Here is a 20,760-nt window from a genome sequence, read left to right as displayed (position 1 = left end):
AGGCTGAGTGACACAGCGAGACTCATCTCAAAAAAAAAAAAAAAAAAAAAAAAAAAAGACCTTAGGAGGTAAAAGACCCAGCCTTGGGGGCAAGAGTCTATGCTTCATGGGTCAGGGAATGGGAAGAGACTTGAACAACCCTCTCGCCTAGAGGCTCCTAGCCTAGGACTTCTGGGAGCTTCTCCCATAGCACAGTGTATCAGAGAGCCCCACAGTTGGACTCCTGGGTCCAGAGCCCTGATCCACCACTCCTGAGCTGCGTACCTCTGAGCCTCAGCTTCCTCGCCTGTGAAATGGAGATGTTAAACATCCCCAGTAGCCCGGGCGCGGTGGCTCACACCTGTAATCCCAGCACTTAGGGAGGCCGAGGTGGGTAGATCACCTGAGGTCAGGAGTTCAAGACCAGCCTGGCCAACATGGCAAAACCCCATCTCTACTAAAAATACAAAAATTAGCTGGGTGTGGTGGCACACTCCTGTAATCCCAGCTACTCAGGAGGCTGAGGCAGGAGAATCGCTTGAACCCAGGAGATGGAGGTTGCAGTGAGCCAAGATCATGCCACTGCACTCCAGTCTGGGTGACAGCTCGAGAATCCGTCTCCAAAAAAAAAAAAAAAATCCACACTAGAGCAGCATTCTCACCATGTAATGGAATAAGGAGCATGTCTGGTTCTTGGTGAAATGTGCAGTTGAGTTTAAGGCCCAGCTGTGGCCAACACTCACACACACACGTCTGCTGTGGAATGCACAGGCTGCTCCTGCCTGTCACGAAACGAAAATCCACCAGCCCAATCACTAAGGTTAAAGTCGCTTTTTGTTGCTGCGGGTGCTTTCAGTCAGCTGATTCCCAGAGAGAGCTATTACCTTTTGGGAGTCCATGAAACTTTAGAATGATGGCCTTCTGATGGAAAATGCTAGAAGTGTGGTTGAATCTAACTCCTGATTGGTGGGCAGTGCAGGGCAGGACGGGGCCGTGGTGGCCTCAGGCTCAAGGGCAGATGGCCTTGGCTTCAAATCCCAGCTCTGCCTCTCACCCCCGCGGACTCAGCAGTCCTCACCCAGGGATGGGCTCACCTGCAGCTTCTGGGCTGCTTTCCTGGTTTCCTCCAGTTAAGGAACAAGCTGTCCTGAACTAGGGCAGGAAAGACCAGAGTCACGTAGTCCCCATCATCTCTCCTAGTTCCAGGCTGGTCCGGGCCCTGATGTGGGACTGACTCGGCAGAGACCCTCCAGGAATGCCTGCCACGGTCATTCCCTGGGGACCCAGCTGGCTTCTATGCAGTGCTCAGGGCTCCAAGGGTGCATTTCCAGAAAGAGCCAGATGGACACGATGTCTTTTCTGCCCTGGCTTCCAGAGTCACAAGGCACTGCTCCTGCGGCATCCTGTTCACCACTCCCGCCAGGAGCACCTGCCCAGGCTCAGGGCAAGGCGACATCACCCCACACCTCAGTGGGAAGGGTTCAAAGAAGCGACAGCCCTCCATATAAATTATCACACTGAATCTTCCAATCACTCCACGGGGCAGGGCCTGTGATTCATCTGTCTTGCACACACAGGGAAACCAAAGCTCAGAGAGGCAGAGAAGGCCTTGCCCGGGCACACAGGTGGCAGGTGAAGAGCCCGTTTTTAAACCCAGGAAGTGGGTCCACGCAGCCTGAACTCCCAGTCGTCCCAGCGCCCACCTCCCACATGCAGTCAGAACCCAGGCTGAGCTCCAGGCCCTGCTGCACATTTCTGAGCTTTTCAGCAGCTTAGAGGGAAACACAGGCAGTGTCTATAACCAAAACCACATTAGGCGCTGCCTGGAAGCCCGGACCCCCACCCCCACCTCCAGCGCCGTCCCATCTGCACAGGCCCCTACCAGTGCTGACCTGTCACTATGCACTCAGCTCCCAGCACGCAGGCACAGCCCCAGTGTGGCCCCGGTGACCCTGGGCAGACAATCCCAAAATGGAGACCTCAAGGCTTTGCCTTTGACCCTCTCACCATAGCCAGAAGTTTTGGCAAAAACTGCCCACAGAGGGTCCCCACCCTCCATGTCTGGACAAGCTGCAAGCTCCTCAGGCTGCTGGGGCCCCCCCTCCTCCCTGCCTTCGCAAGAGTCAGGGCTACAGGGGAATTGGCTGCCTTGTGGAGTTGGAAACAGCCCACCAGGTCCAGGGGATCCAGGGAATGGCTCTATGCCCTGTGGGGGCTCTTCTAGCTTTGGCAGCAGCAGTGGCAGCACCTACTGAGCCCCACGCCCATGTGGCAGGCACTGATGGAAGCCCATTACAGCCACCACACTGCCTGTCGTACACCTGGGGAAACTGAGACTCTAAGAGGACAAACCAAGGGTGGAGTTAGGCTGGGTGGGGCTTGACGCTCATAAAATGTGGGGTCCTGTTTAAGAGAAAGAAGACAAAACCAGGAATAGAGCGGTGGCTCACGCCTATAATCCCAGCACTTTGGGAGGCTGAGGCGGGTGGATTACCTGAGGTCAGGAGTTTGAGACGAGCCTGACCAACATAGAGAAACCCCATCTCTATTAAAAATACAAAATTAGCCAGGCGTGATGGTGCATGCGTGTAATCCCAGCTGCTAGGGAGGCTAAGGCAGGAGAATCGCTTGAACCCGGGAGGTGGAGGTTGTGGTGAGCCGAGATTGTGCCATTGCACTAAAGCCTGGGCAACAAGAGCGAAACTCCGTCTCAAAATAAATAAATAAATAAGAGAAAAGTGGAACAAGTCACCAACCCACTTCCGCCAGGAAAGGCTTGTGGTGCTTTCCACAGGTAGCTGGGCCATCCGTGCTCAGATAATGGATGTGATGGTCTTCAGCCTCATTGGTGTGCTCACCGGTGTCCCATTCTAGCTGCCTGGGGCTCACCACACGCATAAAGGAAGGGCCCTGACTTCCTTTGGGGGCCCTGAGGGGGAGCAGCTTTCTGTAACCACATGGCTGCTCCAGCCCTCATGCATCTTAGAGACAGGACAGGAACTCCTGGGGATGATGAGGCAACACACAGGCATCCTCTTCTCAGCCCAAGGCTGGAAAGCTTAATTGGCAGGAAACCTGCACGCAGTGGAATGGCTGGGGCCTGCCGCTCCCCCGACTGATTCCTGCAGTCCTGGGGAGGGAGAGAAGAGCCCGCACCTTGGAACGGGCCAGGCCTCAGTGGCCCTGACTGGCAACGTGGCTTTGGGCAAGTTGTTTATATCTGTCTGTCTGTCTTCATCAGTAAACTAGAAATACTTCTTGAAGGGTTGTTCTGAAGATTTGAAGTAGTTGCTCAGAAAGTGACTGGCACATCTGTGCCCTGGGAGCGGGGACGTGTGGCCGGCAGGAGGAGAGGACATCTCACTGCACACCTGCCTGTTACCCATGTGCACAGACCAACGTCTCACCGCACACCGACCTGTTACCCACGTGCACAGACCGACATCTCACTGCACACCCGCCTGTTACCCACGTGCACCAGACTGACGCCTCACTGCACACCCACCTGTTACCCACGTGTACAGACTGACGCCTCACTGCACACCCACTTATTACCCACGTGCACCAGACTGACGCCTCACTGCACACCTGCCTGTTACCCACGTGCACCAGACTGACATCTCACTGCACACCCGCCTGTTACCCATGTGCATAGACTAACACCTCACTGTGCACCCACCTGTTACCCATGTGCACAGACTGACATCTCACTGCACACCCGCCTGTTACCCATGTGCATAGACCAACACCTCACGGTGCACCCACCTGTTACCCATGTGCACAGACTGACGTCTCACTGTACATCCATCTGTTACCCATGTGCACAAGCAGCCTGCTCCTTCACAGCCCAGCTAGAGTGTGCAATGGGATGTCAACCCAGCTAGACCATGCAATGAGATATTACTTGGCAATCAGAAAGGACACAGCTCTAACTCACGCTGCGGTGTGGGTGAGCCTCAAAAGCACCGTACTAAGTGACAGACGCAAGACACAAATGTTCCACATGTTACATGACTCAGTTCCTATGAAACCCACAGAGACAGAAGCAGCACGGCGGGGGTGGGGGCAAGAGCTAAAAAGTACCAAGCTTCCTCCTTGAGGTGCTGAAAATGTTCTAAAATTGAATTGGGATGGCTGCACAATTGTGAATATACCCAAAACCATAGAATTGTACACTTCAATTTTTATTTACTTTTTCTGGTTTTTTTTTTTTTTTTTTTTGAGATGGAGTTTCACTCTTGTTGCCCAGGCTGGAGTGCAATGGCATGATCTCAGCTCACTGCAACCTCTGCCTCCCAGGTTCAAGCGATTCTCCTGCCTCAGCCTCCTGAGTAGCTGGGATTACAGGCATGCACCACCACGCCTGGCTAATTTTGTATTTTTAGTAGAGACGCGGTTTTGCCATGTTGGTCAGGCTGGTCTCGAAATCCCGACCTCAGGTGATCCACCCGCCTTGGCCTCCCAAAGTGCTGGGATTACAGGCATGAGCCACCGTGCCCGGCCTATTTACTTATTTTAAGAAAGGATCTCACTCTGTCACCCAGGCTAGAGTGCAGTGGTATGATCACAGCTCGCTGCAGCCTCAACCTCCGGGGCTCAAGCCATCCTCCCACCTCAACCTCCCAACTACCTGGGACCACAGGCATGTTTTTGTATTTTTTGTAGAGTCAGATTCTTGTTATGTTGCTTAGGCTGGTCTCAAACTCCTGGCCTCAAGCAGTCCTCCCACATCGGCCTCCCAAAGTGCTGGGATTGCAGGCATGATCCATCGCGCCCAACCAGGTTGTACACTTTAGATGGGAGAGTTGCATGGTATGTGAATTCTATCACAATAATGCTGTGGGTTTTGTTGCTGTTGTTGTTGTTTGAGACCGAGTCTCTCTCTGTTGCCCAGACTGGAGTGCAATGGTGCAGTCTTGGCTCACTGCAACCTCTGCCTCCTGTGCTAAAGCAATTCTTGTGTCTCAGTCTCCCGAGTAGCTGGGATGACAGGCACCTGCCACCATGCCTGGCTAATTTTTGTATTTTTAGTAGAGACGGGGTTTCGCCATGTTGGTCAGGCTGGTCTTGAACTCCTGACTTCAGGTGATCTGCCTGCCTTGGCCTCCCAGAGTGCTGCGATTACAGGCATGAGCCACTGCGCCCAGCCTATAATGCTGTTTTTTTTTTAATTAACTGGATAATTATAAACGTGAACATGTGTGCACAGAACTGATGCATGTGTCTGCCGGCGTGGACACTCCTGGGCTTCCTTCTGGTAGCTCAGCCGCCTCTCTTGACCCTGACCCTCACTGCTTGATGTTAGGAGACAAGCCCAAGGCATCTAGGTTGCCAGCTTCCACCTTGGAAGGCCAGGGCCCAGCAAAGTCAAGGTGATGTGATGTGGCTGAGCAGGGAGGCCATCTTCCTTGCAGACAGGGACTCTGTCACTTTGGACTGGACTCTTGTCCCACAGTGCTGGCCAGGGACAGGTGCAGAGTTATGCTTGGTTGGCATGGGACGCTGATGAGGGCTGTGTTGCGGCCAGGCCCAACCACCATGAGCCGAGATCATGCCACGGCACTCCAGCCTGGAAGACAGAGTGAGACTCTGCCTCAAAAAAATAAAAAAAATAAAAAGTTATAAATAGAACTACTCTATGATTCAGCAATCACACACTTCTGGGTATATATCCAAAAGAGCTGGCTGGGCACAGTGGCTTATGCCTGTAATCCCAATATTTTGAGAGGCCAAGGCAGGAGGATCACTGGAGCCCAGGAGTTGGAGAACAGCTTGGGCAAGATGGCAAGACCCCCTGGCTACAAACAATTAATTTTAAACCCTGGTATGGTGTCCTAGCTACTTGGGAGACTGACGCGGGGGATCGCTTGAGCCCAGGAATTAGAGACTGCAGTGAGCTATGATGGCATCATTGCACTCCTGCCTAGTTGACAAAGTAAGACCCTGACTCTTTTTTTTTGTTTTTTGGCTGTGAGTATATTCAATGCAAAATAATCCTCTCTAATTTTACTGAGGTGGCTGGCCATGTCCACGACCAAATCTGCCTCTAAACTGGAATTCGGTTGCTGACCCAGCCCGAGCCTTGGCTTTCTTGTCGGCACCAGGGGCACAGCACTCCGTCTGTAGGTATGTCTGTTGGCTTCCCCTCTTGTGAGTCTTGCAGGTCGCCCACCCTCCAGACCTTTAAGCCGAGGCCTGCCAGTCCCTGGACGGCTGCAGCGTAGGGTGGCAGGCACAGTTTCCAGGGACAGATGAAGGTAATCACGGAGATACTGGATACCCTGATCGGTAAGGTAGCAGTAGAAATGTCTCCAGGCAAGCCAGGCACGGTGGCTCATGCCTGTAATCCCAACATTTTGGGAGGCTGAGGTGGGCGGATCACGAGGTCAGGAGATCGAGACCATCCTGTCTAACATGGTGAAACCCCGTCTCTACTAAAAATACAAAAAATTTGCCGAGCGTGGTGGCGGGTGCCTATAGTCCCAGCTACTGGGGAGGCTGAGGCAGGAGAATGGCATGAACCCAGGAGTTCAAGCTGGTCTTGAACTCCAGGAGGCGGAGCTTGCAGTGAGCCGAGATCACACCACTGCACTCCAGCCTGGGTGACACAGCCAGACTCCGTCTCAGAAAAAAAAAAAAAAAAAAACCAACAATGCAGGGACTCCTGACACATGCTCCAATGTGGATAAACCTGAAGGACATTATGCCCAGTGAAATAAGCCAGATACAAAAGACAAAAACCACAGGATCCCACCCACATCAGGTCCCCAGAGTCCTCAGATTCAGAGAGATGGAAGCAGAATGGTGGGTGCCAGGCCTGGGGGAGGAAGCTGGACATAGTGTTTAGTGGGGTCAGGACAGAATTTGAGTTTGGGATGATGGAAAAGTTCTGGAGACGGATGGTGGAGATGGTTGCACCACAATGTGACTGCATTTAACACCATGAAACTTTACACTTAAAAATTGTTAAGATGGGCCGGGCATGGTGGCTCATGCCTCTCATCCCAGCGCTGTGGGAGGCTGAGGCAGGTGAATCACCTGAGATTGGGAGTTCAAAACCAGCCTGACCAACATGAAGAAACCCCGTCTCTACTAAAAATACAAAATTAGCAGGTGTGGTGGCGGGTGCCTGTAATCCCAGCTACTCAGGAGGTTGAGGCAGGAGAATCACTTGAGCCTGGGAGGCGAAGGGTTGCAGTGAGCCAAGATCGCACCATTGCACCCCAGCCTGGGCAACAAGAGCAAAACTGCATCTCAAAAAAAAAAAAAAAGGTTAAGATGGTAAATTTTATGTTATGTATATTTTATCACAATAAAAAGTAATATTTTTTGCAGCCAAGGTATGCTAAAAGAAATGGCTTTTTTATTTTTTATTATTTATTAATTTATTATTATTATTATTATTATTATTATTATTATTTGAGACAGAGTCTCACTCTGTTGCCCAGACTGGAGTGCAGTGGCGTGATCTCAGCTCACTGCAACCTCTGCCTCCTGGGCTCAAGCAATTCTCTTGCCTCAGCCTCCTGAGTAGCTGGGACTACAGGCGCCCACCACCACATCTGGATAATTTTTGTATTTTTAGTAGAGACAGGGTTTCATCATGTTGACCAGGCTGGTCTTGAACTCCTGACCTCAAGTGATCCACCCACCTCGGCCTCCCAAAGTGCTGAGATTACAGGGGTGAGCTACTGCGCCCCAAGAAATGACTTCAAAAGGAAAAATGTAAGCACCAACATAAGCTGGTGTAATGTAATGTAATTCCCACCAATGTAAGTTGGCAGGAATCCTTGCTCTGTATAGAAGGGTCACATTTTCTTATCACTGCTTCCAAGTGTGACAGCAGTGGCCTCATGGCCTTATCTCGGGGAAAGCACTTCCTTCCAAGCACCATGAAGGCCTCCCGTGCTGAGACAAGATGGAAGCTCCTAGTCCCGCCTGAGGACTGACACGGCCTGTGCTTCTCGGTCTCTCAGGACGCGCGGGCGGCCATGCGCCCCTTTGACCCCTCCACTCTGCTGCCCACCTGCTGGGATTACTGGACCTATGTGGGCTCGCTCACCACTCCGCCGCTGACCGAGTCGGTCACCTGGATCATCCAGAAGGAGCCCGTTGAAGTGGCCCCAAGCCAGGTGAGCCATGCCCGTAACTGGCATGATGGCGCTTCATGGAAGGCGTCTCTCTTGCTTGGCAGCGTCACTAAGATGCTGCATAAGAGCCTTGAGGAGTTATATATATTCTTTCATGCATTTGGGGTGTTCTTACACAAGAAGAAAGTTCCAATTGAAGTAGGAGCTTGTTGAGATTGGACAGCGGTTCCAGTGATCACAGCGAGCATGTTCTGAGCAACGCCCTAATCTATCACACACAGACACACAAGGCATCCATGGGAGTTGTCCCAGGGTCATGGGTCTGCATGGTTTTTGTTTTCTTCCTTTTTCTTTTCTTTCCTTTTTTTTTTTTTGAGACAGAGTCTCGCTCTGTTGCCCAGGCTGCAGTGCAGTGGCTCGATCTCAGCTCACTACTACCTCCACCTCCTGGGTTCAAGCAATTCTCCTGCCTCAGCCTCTCGAGTAGCTGGGATTACAGGCACCCATCACCACGCCTGGCTAATTTTTGTATTTTTAGTAGAGACGGGGTTTCACCATGTTGGCCAAGCTGGTCTTGAACTCAGGTGATCTGCCCACCTTGGCCTCCCAAAGTGCTGGGATTCCAGGCATGAGCCACCGAGCCCGGCCTCCTTTTTCTTATCTAAATAGTTTCATTGCTTTTTTTTTTTTTTTGAAAATTAGTTAATAATCCTTGTTTACATTTTTAAAAGTTATACTATTGGGCTGGGCGTCATGGCTCATGCCTATAATTTTAGCACTTTAGAAGGCTGAGACAGGCAGATCACTTGAGGCCAGGAGTTCGAGACCAGCCTGACCAACATGGTGAAACCCCGTCTCTACTAAATTTACAAAATTAGCCAGGCGTGGTGGTGCACGCCTGTAATATCAGCTACTTGGGAAGCTGGGGCAAGAGAATAACTTGAAGCCAGGAGGTGGAGGCTGCAGTGAGCCGAGATCGCACCACTGCACTCCAGCCTGGACAACAAGAGCAAAACTCCATCTCAAATAAATAAATAAATAAATAAAAATACAAAAATTAGCCGGGCATGGTGGCGTGTGCCTGTAGTGCCAGCTACTTGGGAGGCTGAGGTAGGAGAATCACTTGAACCTGGAAGGCGGAGGTTGCAGTGAGCTGAGATGGCACCACTGCACTCCAACCTGGGCGACAGAGTGAGACTGTCTCAAAAAAATAAAATAAAAAATAAATAAAAGTTATACTATCATTTTTTTCTGGAAATCGTAAGAATCTATAGCAATTCTGTCTGTCCAAGGCAGTTCAGAGCCACAGGCATGCTGCCTATGCCCCGCCCCCACCCGGCAGATGTTTCTCAGCAGTCGCAGCAGGACTTAGCATCTCTGGCTCATCTCTTTCCGAGGGCTCCAGGTGAGCTCTTAGAGGGTCTTTCAGTCTCCTGGGCCTGTGAAAATATTCCCTTATATACAAATCATGGCATGATGTCATTTGCACGTGGAGATGTGGGATGCAGAATATCTGCCTACCTCCAAACCAGAGCTGTTGGACATGGGGAAGGCTTTTGTTGAAGGTGGCCCCTTGTCAGCAAGGCCCTTATGCCACTCAACAAGCATATATGTGACAAGTGCCCATTCTGGGTCTGTGCCACCAAGAGAGGGTGGGGGGGGCAGGTGTGGAGGGGCGGCACAGGAAAAGGGCATTCGTCTCAGAATACTGCTGTCTGGCAGGAAAGTAGAAACGAAGCCAATAGTATTAAGCCAGGGTGGCTGGTGTCATATAAAAATGCAGGGCAGGAGCCCCTTATCCTGAGCAGGGGAGCCAGGGAGGCACATGTCCTGGAAGGCGGGGAGTTTTCCAGGGGAGGAGAAAGGCTGCCTTTCTGAGACAGTCAACAAATGTGCAGACCACAAATGTGGATGAGCACACTGTGGTCATGGCCCAGGAGGCCACGTGCACCATGCGCGCGCAATTCTAGGGGGCGCTGGATCATCACGCAGGGCTAACTGGCCCAGTATGCTGTCAGCATGTAGACATAATCTCACTTCTGAATTTAATTAAATGCATGAGTTGCCTCACAGAGTTCATAAGTATATTCTGTGAACAAGTGAGATAATACATAAAAAGTCTTTTTTTATTTTTTATTTATTTATTTTTTGAGACAGAGTTTCCCTCTTGTTGCCCAGGCTGGAGTGCAATGGCGTGATCTCGCTCACCACAAGCTCCACCTCCCAGGTTAAAGCGCTTCTCCTGCCTCACCCTCCCGAGGAGCTGGATTACAAGCATGAGCCACCACATCTGGCTAATTTTGTATTTTTAGTAGGGATGGGGTTTCTCCATGTTGGCCAGGCTGGTCTCAAACTCCTGACTTCAGGTGATTCACCCACCTCGGCCTCCCAAAGTGCTGGGATTACAGGCGTGAGCCACCACACCTGGCCTCCCAAAGTGCTGGGATTACAGGCATGCGCCACCACACCTGGCTAATTTTGTATTTTTAGTAGAGACAGGGTTTCTCCATGTTGGCCAGGCTGGTCTCAAACTCCTGACCTCAGGTGATTCACCCACCTTGGCCTCCCAAAGTGCTGGGATTACAGGCATGAGGCACCACATCCAGCCATAAAAAGTAGTCTTTTAGTTCCTTGAGTGAAAAGTAAATTCAAATGTTACTTTAGCATTTACATTATAGGTGTTAGTTATCTATTGCTGTGTAACAAATAGCTCCAAAACATAGTGGCTTTAGAAAACAATCATTTGGGCCGGGTGCAGTAGCTCATGCCTGTAATCCCAGCACTTTGGGGGCCGAGGCGAGTGGATCGCCTGAGGTCAGGAGTTCAAGACCAGCCTGACCAACATGGTGAAACCCTGTCTCTACTAAAAATACAAAATTAGGCTGAGCACAGTGGCTAACGCCTATAATCCCAGTACTTTGGGAGGCTGAGGCAGGTGGATAACCTGAGGTCAGGAGTTTGAGAGCAGCCTGACCAACATGGAGAAACCCCATCTCTACTAAAAATACAAAATTAGCCGGGCGTGGTGGCGCATGCCTGTAAGCCCAGCTACTCAGGAGGCTGAGGCAGGAGAATCCCTTGAACCCAGGAGGCGGAGGTTGCAGTGAGCAAAGATCACACCATTGCACTCCAGTCTGGGCAACAGGAGCAAAATTCCATCTCAAAAAAAAAAAAAAAAAATTAGCCGGGCATGGTGGCTCATGCCTGTGATCCCAACTACTCGGGAGGCCGAGGCAGGAGAATCGCTTGAACCTGGGAGGTGGAGGTTGCAGCGAGCTGAGATCTTGCCAATGACACTCCAGCCTGGGAAACAAGAGCGAAACACTGTCTCAAACAACAACAACAATGACAACAAAAACCAATCATTTATTATCTCCCATAGTTTCCTTGGGTTGTGAATTTGGGTGGCTCTGGCTTACCATCTTTCATGAATTGTAGCCCAGTGTCAGCTGGGACTCTAGCGATCTGAAAGCTCAACTAGGGCTAGAGGATTCATTCCAAGATTGGCCCTCTCAAGTGGATGGCAAGTTGGCGCTGGCAGTTGGCTGGGAGCCTCAGCTCCTCTCCCTGTGGGCCTCTCCTCGGGGCTGCTTGAGTACCCTCCCAATATGGTGACCAGCTTCCCCCCAGAGCAAGCGATCCTAAAGACCAAGGCGGAAGCGGAAATGCCTTTTATAACCTGGCCCTGCACACACCATCACTTCTACCATCTTTACTGGTCATTTCGGGCCCTCCTGATTCAGCATGGGAGGAGACCACACAAGGCCTGAGGGACACCCGGGGGCTGGCTCACCCTGCACTCATACCAAGCTCACCCTGGCTGCCCTTTATTCCAGCTCTCTGCATTTCGTACTCTCCTGTTTTCTGCACTTGGTGAAGAGAAGAAGATGATGGTGAACAACTATCGCCCACTTCAACCCCTGATGAACTGGAAGGTCTGGGCGTCCTTCCAGGCCACTAATGAGGGCACAAGATCCTAGAGACATTAGGTCCACATGAATAGCAGAACTGACTTTGAAGGAAGGAAGCGTTGTTTCCCAAGTTTCACAATGTGATTGTACGTGACTTCTGAAATTAAAAAGAGAGAATGAGGTTATTGTTTTAGTCAAAGTACTTTTCAGCTGCAAGTGAAAGAAAGATGTGTAAGTACCGTGGGGAACATAACGCTGGGATGGAGGGGTGTGCCATGGCACCCAACGCAAGTGCAGGGTGCTTAGTTTCACTGTAACAAAGTACCACAAACTTGGTGGCTTAAAACAATGGAGACTGATTCTCTTACGGTTCAGTGAGCCAGAAGCCTGACACCAAGGTGTCCGCACGGCTGCTTCCTTCTGAGGCTCTAGGGGAGGATCCTTTTCCGTGCCTTTCCAGCTTCAGCTTCCTCCTTGTAAAAACTCCTGGCCGGGTGCATTGCCTCACGCCTTTAATCCCAGCACTTTGGGAGGCCGAGGTGGGTGGATCACGAGGTCAGGAGATCGAGACCATCCTGGCCAACACGGTGAAACCCTGTCTCTATAAAAAACACAAACATTAGCTGGGTGCGTGTCTGTAATCCCAGCTACTTGGGAGGCTGAGGCAGGAGAATTGCTTGAACCCGGGAGGCAGAGGTTGCAGTGAGGCAAGATTGCACTATTGCACTCCAGCCTGGGCAACAAGAGCAAAACTCTGTCTCAAAATAAAAAGGAATTCTTGTGAGGCCAGGCACAGTGGTTCACGCCTGTAATCCCAGCACTTTGGGAGGCCGAGGCAGGTGGATCACTTGAGGTCAGAAGTTTGAGACCAGCCTGGCCAACATGGTGAAACCCCGTCTCTACCAAAAATACAACCAAAAGTAATCTGGCAGGATAAAACCAGAAAACATACACAATTTGATGTCAAGACCTATTTCAAAAGCTATAGTAGGCCAGGCACAGTGGCTCATGCCTGTAATCCCAGCACTTTGGGAGGCCGAGGTGGGAAGATCACCTGAGGTCAGGAGTTCGACACCAGCCTGGCCAACATGGCGAAACCCTGTCTCTGCTAAAAATACAAAAATTAGCTAGGTGCGGTGGCTCATGCCTGTAATCCCAGCTACTCAGGAGACTGAGGCAGGAGAATCGCTTGAATCCGGGAGGCAGAACTTGCAGTGAGCTGAGATCACGCCACTGCACTCCAGCCTGGGCGACAGAGCGAGACTCCATCTAAAATAAATAAATAAATAAAAATAAAAAGCTATATTAATTAAGATAATGTGGTACCTGTCAGAGAAGGACAAATCAACCAATGAAAAAGAATAGCATGTCTAGAAGGTTCCACACATTTGTGATCCCTGAGTCATGCTGTAGGGAATGGATGGGCTTTTCTGTGAATAGTTTTGGATCATTTGGATACTTATCTATCTACGTATTGATTGATCGATCAATTCATCTGTCGATCCACAGGGTCTCACTATGTTGCCCAGGTTGGTCCTGAACCCCTGAGCTCCAATAGTTCTCCTGCTTTGACCTCCCAAAGTGCTGGGATTACAGGCATGAGCCACCCCACCGAGCCAACGGGATATCCAAATGGGGAACCATGAATCTTTTTTCTCACCATACCTCACACCCCTACCTCACAGCACACACAAAAATTAATTCCTGACAGACTATAGATCTAAATAGGAAAGGTAAAACAATAAAGCTCCTAAAAAATAACATAGGAGCCAGGCGCTGTGGCTCACACCTGTAAATCCAGCACTTTGGGAGGCCAAGTTCCAGACTAGCCTGACCAACATGGAGAAACCCCATCTCTACTAAAAATACAAAATTAGCCGAGCTTGGTGGTGCATGCCTGTAATCCCAGCTACTCGGGAGGCTGAGGCAGGAGAATTGCTTGAACCCGCGAGGCAGAGGTTGTAGTGAGCCGAGATCGTGCCATTGCATTCCAGCCTGGGAAACAAGAGCGAAACTTTGTCTCAAAAAAAAAAAAAAAAAGACTTGATCCAGAACTCAATGTTGGGTCTGAGTGTGGCTTTTCTGTCTCTCTTTTGTGATGTTGTGTCTCTCTTGGCAAGCTCATTCTTTTGGGGGAAAGAGAGCTACCACTCGTGCCAGGATGGTTTCCATTAATTCATGTAACATTTATTGAGTGCCAATTACGTGGCAGGCTCTATTCTAGACTCTGGGGACAGAGCCTAGACTGTTTCAGGTCTGAAGAGCCTTTGCTTCGGAGCTCACGTTCTGACGGAAGGAGGTAGACCACGATGCATCAACACAGAAAGTCTGGGGTGGTAAGTCACAGGGAGAGGACATGGCTGGGTGGGGAGGTCTCTTGTACAGGGGCCATTTGGGCAGAGACCAAAGGAGGAGTGAACCACATGGCTACCCGAGGGCAGAGAATTCCAGGCAGAGGCTGGAGGCAGGAGCGCCCTTCTGGTGTTCAAGGTGCAGCCCGAGGGTGAGGGCAGCCAAGTGCAGGGGTGAGGAGAGAGGCATGGGAGGCAAGGGTGGGTACTGGGGCCCCATAGGCTGGGTGGAGACTTTGGAGCTGCTGCTGGGTTCTGAGCAAAGGGCATTTTCGAGTGGAAAGGCTCAGTTTGGCTGTGCTGCCAAAGAGTTTTCCAAAGTGGTCGTTCCTGTCCTTGCCAGCAGGTCATTGTGTGCTTTCTGGAGGGTGTGCCCAGGTGTCTCCTGTGGATTTAATTTGCACTTCCCTAATGATTCATGATGTGGAGCACTTTGTGCAGATTCATTGGCCATCTGCATATCCTCTTTCACCAGATACCTACTTGAGCCATTTGCCCATTTTTCTCTTGGGCTGTCTGTGGTTTTCTTAGTGATTTTTAGGAGTTCTTTATATATTCCAATTATAAGGCCTTTGTCCATTTTACAAATCTCTTCTCCCACTCTGCGGCTGCCTTTCACCCTCTTTTTTTTTTGTTGTTTTTTGTTTTGTTTTGTTTTTGAGATGGAGTCTTGCTTTGTCACCCAGGCTGGAGTGCAGTGGCGTGATCTCAGCTCACTGCAGTCTCAACCTTCCCCAGCTCAGGTGATCCTTCTACCTCAGCCTCCCCAGCAGCTGGGACTACAGGTGCACCACCACCACGCTGGGCTAGTTTTTGTATTTTTTGTAGAGACGGGGTCTCCCTATGTTGCCCAGGCTGGTCTTGAACTCCTGGGCTCAAGAGATTTTCCCACCTTGGTCTCCCAAAGGGCTGGCATTACAGGCGTGAGCCACCGCGCCCAGCCTCCAAGTCATCTTTGACACGCAGAGCACGCCTGAGAGCAGCAACAAGACTAACGTTGGGGCCAAAGCTAAGAAGTGGGGCGGAGCCTCCCTGGTGGCCAGTCGTCAGCCCAGTGCCTGAAATGCATGCAAAGTCTATTTTTATTTTGCGTAGTTGAACCTAAGCAAAAAATCTGGCCCTACAATCTCTAACCTTGCTCCTAACTGGCACCTACCCTATTGCACAAGAAGCTATCTAGGGGAGGACTCAGTGAGCACTCGGTGAGTTTGTCCAGCCGTGGTGGTACTGTCTCCTTCCCTCTGCAGGCACAGCGGGAAGAATAGGGCGGATGGAGGGCTCTCTGCACCTTCCACAGCCAGCAGCGTGGACGGCAGATTACAAGTTAGTATCTGTGCGACCTCCGCACTCCCCTGCCGGTGGCTGCCTGGGCTGCTGAGATTTCGCTTGGTTTTATCACTGCAGAGGAATGCCCGCCATACCGGGGGGCGAGCAAGGTCCAGAATGACAAGCCGTGGCATTCCTCAGCCGCCCCCTCCCCGGGGTGGGGCCTGGACATTCCTGGCTGCAGCTAGAGGTCCCAGCACGACAGGGATTCTGACCCCCCCTCCACCACGGCTATTGTTCAGAATTCTGTGGATTCCAGAGGCATCTTACCAGCAGACTGTCTTGCTGTGAACACCCAGCTCTGCAACCGGTGTTTGCGTGTTTGCCCTGGGAGGCTGAACGCTCACCCAGAACAAAGGCCTCCCCACATGCCTGCTGTGAGCTTCCAAGGACTCGTTAGGACACACGCCAAGGAACCCCGGGTGGGGGTGATACCGAGGAGCTTCCTCCCTGACCCACACACACCCTTTGAACAGGTCTTTGGCTGCTCACCAGTCTGGTCAATCTCGGGGCAGTATTTATATTCCTTCCCGTTTCCAGGCCTAGGAGCCTTGGCATCCTGCTCTCGCCTCTAACTGAAATTACCTCTCAACCCTTTTTAGCTAAGATGCCTCTCGCATTCCCCAGGAATAACAAGCTTTAAAGCCCCTTCACACTGAAGCCTGCCTTTGAATTCCCCAGCTAGATTTGGGGGTGGGGGTCTTATGGCTCCCGGTGAACCCCCGGTTCTGTTGATTAAATTGAGCTCAGGCAGATTGCTGGCTTCCCAAAGCCAGTGTTATTACTGCTTCTCAAAGCTACGGGCACCGGATCGCCATCTTTGGCAAGATTCTTTTGGGATACAATGGGAATTACTGGGTGGCCTCGGTTCGGTTCTTCCCTCGTCTCAGTTCGCGGCTCACCAGCCACATTGATGCAGCCCCCAGGCTGGAAGGAGGCTGCAGGAGCTTCCCCTCAGGTCATCCTCTCATCCCTCCCCCGTGCCCCAGGAGCTGGTTGTGGGGGCGGTTCCATCCCCTCGGCCCATCCGGGAAAGGAGCCTAGGTTCCCTTCGGGGGGTACCCCAAACCCCATCCTTGGCCTCAGGCCAGCCCTGGTACACTGCCCGCTCCCAGGCTTGACGAGAGGCTGCGGGCCAGTGGGTGAAGAGGCTCGCCCTGACTGCCAGGCCCCGCCCAGGCGCACCCGGGAGGACGGGCTGGGATGACGCGGGCGCCGGGGGGGTAGGTCGCGAGGCCGGGGTCTCCATGGCGCAGGAGGACGGGGGCCTTCGAGGACCACGCGGGCCTGGGAATCGCCTGCCAGGCTAGGCTGGAGGACGCACGTGCTCTGAGCTGTGTCGAGGGGGCGGGGCTGAGAGCCGCGGCCGGGCCACGGGGCGGGGAGGAGCCGCGGACGGTGGGCGGGGCCAGCGGGCCGGGGCCTAAAAGGCGGCGCGGGTGGGGTTCCTGACGCAGCTGCGGGCGGCTAGCGGCGCGCACAATCCTCGCTCGGCTGCGGCTCCCGGGTATCCCAGGCCCGGCCGGTAAGCAGAGCATGGCGGGTGCGGGCCCGAAGCGGCGCGCGCTAGCGGCCCCGGTGGCCGAGGAGAAGGAAGAGGCGCGGGAGAAGATAATGGCCGCCAAGCGCGCGGACGGCGCGGCGCCGGCAGGCGAGGGCGAGGGCGTGACCCTGCAGCGGAACATCACGCTACTCAACGGCGTGGCCATCATCGTGGGCGCCATCATGGGCTCGGGCATCTTCGTGACGCCCACGGGCGTGCTCAAGGAGGCAGACTCGCCGGGGCTGGCGCTGGTGATGTGGGCCGCGTCCGGCGTCTTCTCCATCGTGGGCGCGCTCTGCTACGCGGAGCTGGGCACCACCATCTCCAAATCGGGCGGCGACTACGCCTACATGCTGGACGTCTACGGCTCGCTGCCCGCCTTCCTCAAGCTCTGGATCGAGCTGCTCGTCATCCGGCCTTCATCGCAGTACATCGTGGCCCTGGTCTTCGCCACCTACCTGCTCAAGCCGCTCTTCCCCACCTGCCCGGTGCCCGAGGAGGCAGCCAAGCTCGTGGCCTGCCACTGCGTGCGTGAGTACGGGGCGCGGGCCGGGGGTTGGGAGGTCGTAGTCCCTGGGTCCCTGCATCCTTGCGTCACTACGCCCCTGGCTCCCACATCTCTACATTTTTGCGTTCCTGGACCGTCCCGGCAGTTCTAGGCTAAGGTCATTGGTCCCAGAAACCACGTGCGTTTCTTTCATTCATTCTTTTACACTTCTCCCCACGGGCTGGGAATATCTTCAGTGACGGGACAGCAGGGTCCCTGCCCTGCCCTTCGGTGGGCATTTCATTCCCCCACTTAAGCGGTTCAGGCAAGTGCCAGCCTCCCGTTGGCCCCGCTGAGCAATACTCCCAGCCTCTTGCGTGGCACCCACGTGGAGTAACTGAGCAACCGGTTTATTGTTAAAGCTCCGATTGCTGACTGGTTGGTGAAAAGGAAATTGCAGTTAAAAAGAAAATTATTCATTTCTGCTCTCCACACCAGCTCGTCAGGAATCAGTGACACGGGCTGACTCATAAGAAAACAGTAGTATTAAAATCGTGTGCGGGTAGTGACTGGTGCTGGTTTAGGCTAAGGGATCCCCCCCTGAGGGTTGCCCAGTAGTGAGAGAGCGGAGCTTGGCTGCAGATTCAGTCTGTGTTGCAGTGAATGGACGTGCGGGTCCCAGGTTACTCTGGGAAACAGCCATGGGGCTCCTGTTTTGGTGGGCATGGTGCTGGTGTGTTCTTCACCAGGCCAGAGAGAACTGCTTTTCAAAATAGTTTTCTTTTCTTTCTTTTTTTTTTTTTGAGATGGAGTCTTGCTCTGTCGCCCTGGCTGGAGTGCAGTGGCGCGATCTCGGCTCACTGCAAGCCCCGCCTCCCGGGTTCACGCCATTCTCCTGCCTCAGCCTTCCGAGTAGCTGGGACTACAGGCGCCCGCCACTACGCCCGGCTAATTTTTTTTGTATTTTTAGTAGAGACGGGGTTTTACCGTGTTAGCCAGGATGGTCTCGATCTCCTGACCTTGTGATCCGCCCGCCTCGGCCTCCCAAAGTGCTGGGATTACGGCGTGAGCCGCCGTACCCGGCCTCAAAATAGTTTTCTTGTGGGATTTCAGGGGGAAAATCACTTGTACCAGATACCACATGATTTGGTTGGGTGGCGTGGGAAGGCGGGTCTTGGCAATTCTCAGGTTCATCCCATGGCAAGGATCGGCCTGGATCTCTGTAGTGTGTGTACATATTCAAGGTGGGAAGGGTTAATTTATAGTTGGGGGTCTTGAGCCATGAAATCAGGGGAGTGGCTTCTGACTGGAAGGACCTGTTGGCGCTGTTTTCTGCCACACCGTACTTTGGGGAGAAGGGGGAGGGGGAGGCATTTCTTCATAAATGTGAGAATGCCCCGAGGGCAAGACTCAGCAGGGCTCTGCGTCGTTTCTCTGAGGCTCTGAGCAGAGCAGCCGCACCACCATGCAGGTCAAAGCCGGGAAAAATCGTAGTAGGACAGGAGTGGGGAGAGCCTGTGGCTTCCAGCTGGGCGTTGGACATGTGAATGTAAGGGATGACTCTGATTTCTTTTTTTTGTCATTAGAATTTCACTAGTTCAGTCTCCCTCCCGCCTAGGTACATGTCCGCCTGGTATGTAACGACATGGATAATAGCTTATGCAGCCTGCACTCTTACCTTTAAAAAATGAATCCCTGTTGGCTGGGTGTGATGGCCCACGCCTATAATCCCAGCACTATGGGAGGCCAAGACGGGCAGATCTACCGAGGTCAGGAGTCCGAGACCAGCCTGACCAACATGGTGAAACCCCATCTCTACTAAAAATACAAAAATTAGCTGAGCATAGTGGCTCACGCCTGTAATCCCAGCTACTTATGAGTCTGAGGCATGCTCCGGGACGTGGAGGTTGCAGTGAGTTGAGATCCTGCCACTGCACTCCAGCCTGGGTGACAGAGCAAGCCTGTCTCAAAAAAAAAAAAAAAAAAAAAAAGCAGCCCCTGGGTGCTGAGTGTCTGACTTCCTGTTGGTGCCAGGAGTGAGTTGTGGGAAATGCTTCATTGGCCACCAGGAAGGAGACATAGGATGGGGCGCTGCCTAGTTTTCTCTTTCTAATAAAAATCACATCAGTCATACACGAATTCATCATCATTTAAAAATTCAAACCAGCCAGGCACTGTGGCTCATGCCTGTAATCCCAGCACTTTGGGAGGCCGAGGCAGGCGGATCACCTGAAGTCAGGAGTTCGAGACCAGCCTGGACAACATGGTGAAACCCCATCTCTACTAAAAATACAAAAAATTAGCCAGGTGTGGTGGCAGATGCCTGTAATCCCAGCTACTCGGGAGGCTGAGGCAGGAGAATCACTAGAACCCAGGAGGTGGAGGTTGCAGTGAGCTGAGATCGCACCACTGCACTCCAGCTTGGGCAACAAGGCGAAACTCTGTCTCAAAAAAAAAAAGCAAAAATCAGCTGGGCGTGACGGCGCACACCTGTAGTCCCAGCTACTCAGAGGCTGAGGCAGGAGAACTGCTTGAACTCGGGAGCCAAGATGGTGCCATTAAGCTCCTGCCTGGGTGACACATTTCTCCTCCTTTACCACCCCCCAGCCCCAGAGTTTCTGTGGCTGACAGTGTACGCTTCCAGAGCTGCTTCTGTTACAAATATATCGCTGGCCTATTTATTTAAAAGATCATAATGTACAACTTGTTCTCCACCTTTTTTTTAAGCCTAAAATGGTTTTGCCATGTTCCCAGGCAGTACGCAGAGGCTACCCTCTTTAGCTGCTAGGAAGACTTCCCTGTGTCGGCAGGAACAAGTGTGCTCACCGCCCCCACCCCCCAACCCCCCGTAGACCCCTGTGGAGGGCATTTGGGGTTTCCCAGCTTTGTGCAAATGGGAAAAGGTTATGTGGTTTTTTGTTTTTTGTTTTTGTTTTTGTTTTGAGACAGAGTCTGTCTCTGTCGCCCAGGCTCGTTGCTCACTGCAACCTCTGCTTCCTGGTTTTAAGCAATTCTCCTGCCTCAACCTCCGGAGCTTAGATTACAGGCATGTGCCTCAGCCTCCCAATTTGCT

The 20,760-nt window shown here is 52.4% G+C and overlaps 1 protein-coding gene and 1 long non-coding RNA gene across 6 annotated transcripts in view; one reads left to right on the top strand and one right to left on the bottom strand.

Moving 5' to 3' along the window:
- Window positions 1-11,415: 11,415 nt before the first annotated feature.
- LOC134729277 (uncharacterized) lies at window positions 11,416-17,014 on the bottom strand. Its single transcript, XR_010110216.1, has 3 exons — window positions 16,150-17,014; window positions 12,349-12,581; window positions 11,416-12,137 (listed from the first exon to the last, which is right to left on the bottom strand). It is a non-coding gene; the product is annotated as an uncharacterized LOC134729277 (long non-coding RNA).
- Window positions 17,015-17,072: 58 nt separating this feature from the next.
- The window catches only part of LOC117978826 (serine/threonine-protein kinase SMG1-like), a 38,067-nt gene continuing 34,379 nt past the window's right edge, over window positions 17,073-20,760 (top strand). For all 5 annotated transcript variants that reach the window (XR_010110207.1, XR_008621381.2, XM_063597421.1 and 2 more), the window contains exon 1: window positions 17,073-17,731. Coding sequence is in view for 3 of the 5 variants with exons in the window: in XM_063597421.1 (XP_063453491.1) it covers window positions 17,194-17,731 (538 nt within the window). In the remaining 2 variants the exon portion in view is untranslated. The remainder of the gene's footprint in view (window positions 17,732-20,760) is intronic.

The sequence above is a fragment of the Pan paniscus genome, chromosome 18 (assembly GCF_029289425.2).
Source record: "Pan paniscus chromosome 18, NHGRI_mPanPan1-v2.0_pri, whole genome shotgun sequence".
Taxonomy (NCBI): Eukaryota; Metazoa; Chordata; class Mammalia; order Primates; family Hominidae; genus Pan; species Pan paniscus.
Note: the sequence above shows the minus strand (reverse complement) of the source record. Positions and strands in the feature narration are given on the sequence as shown.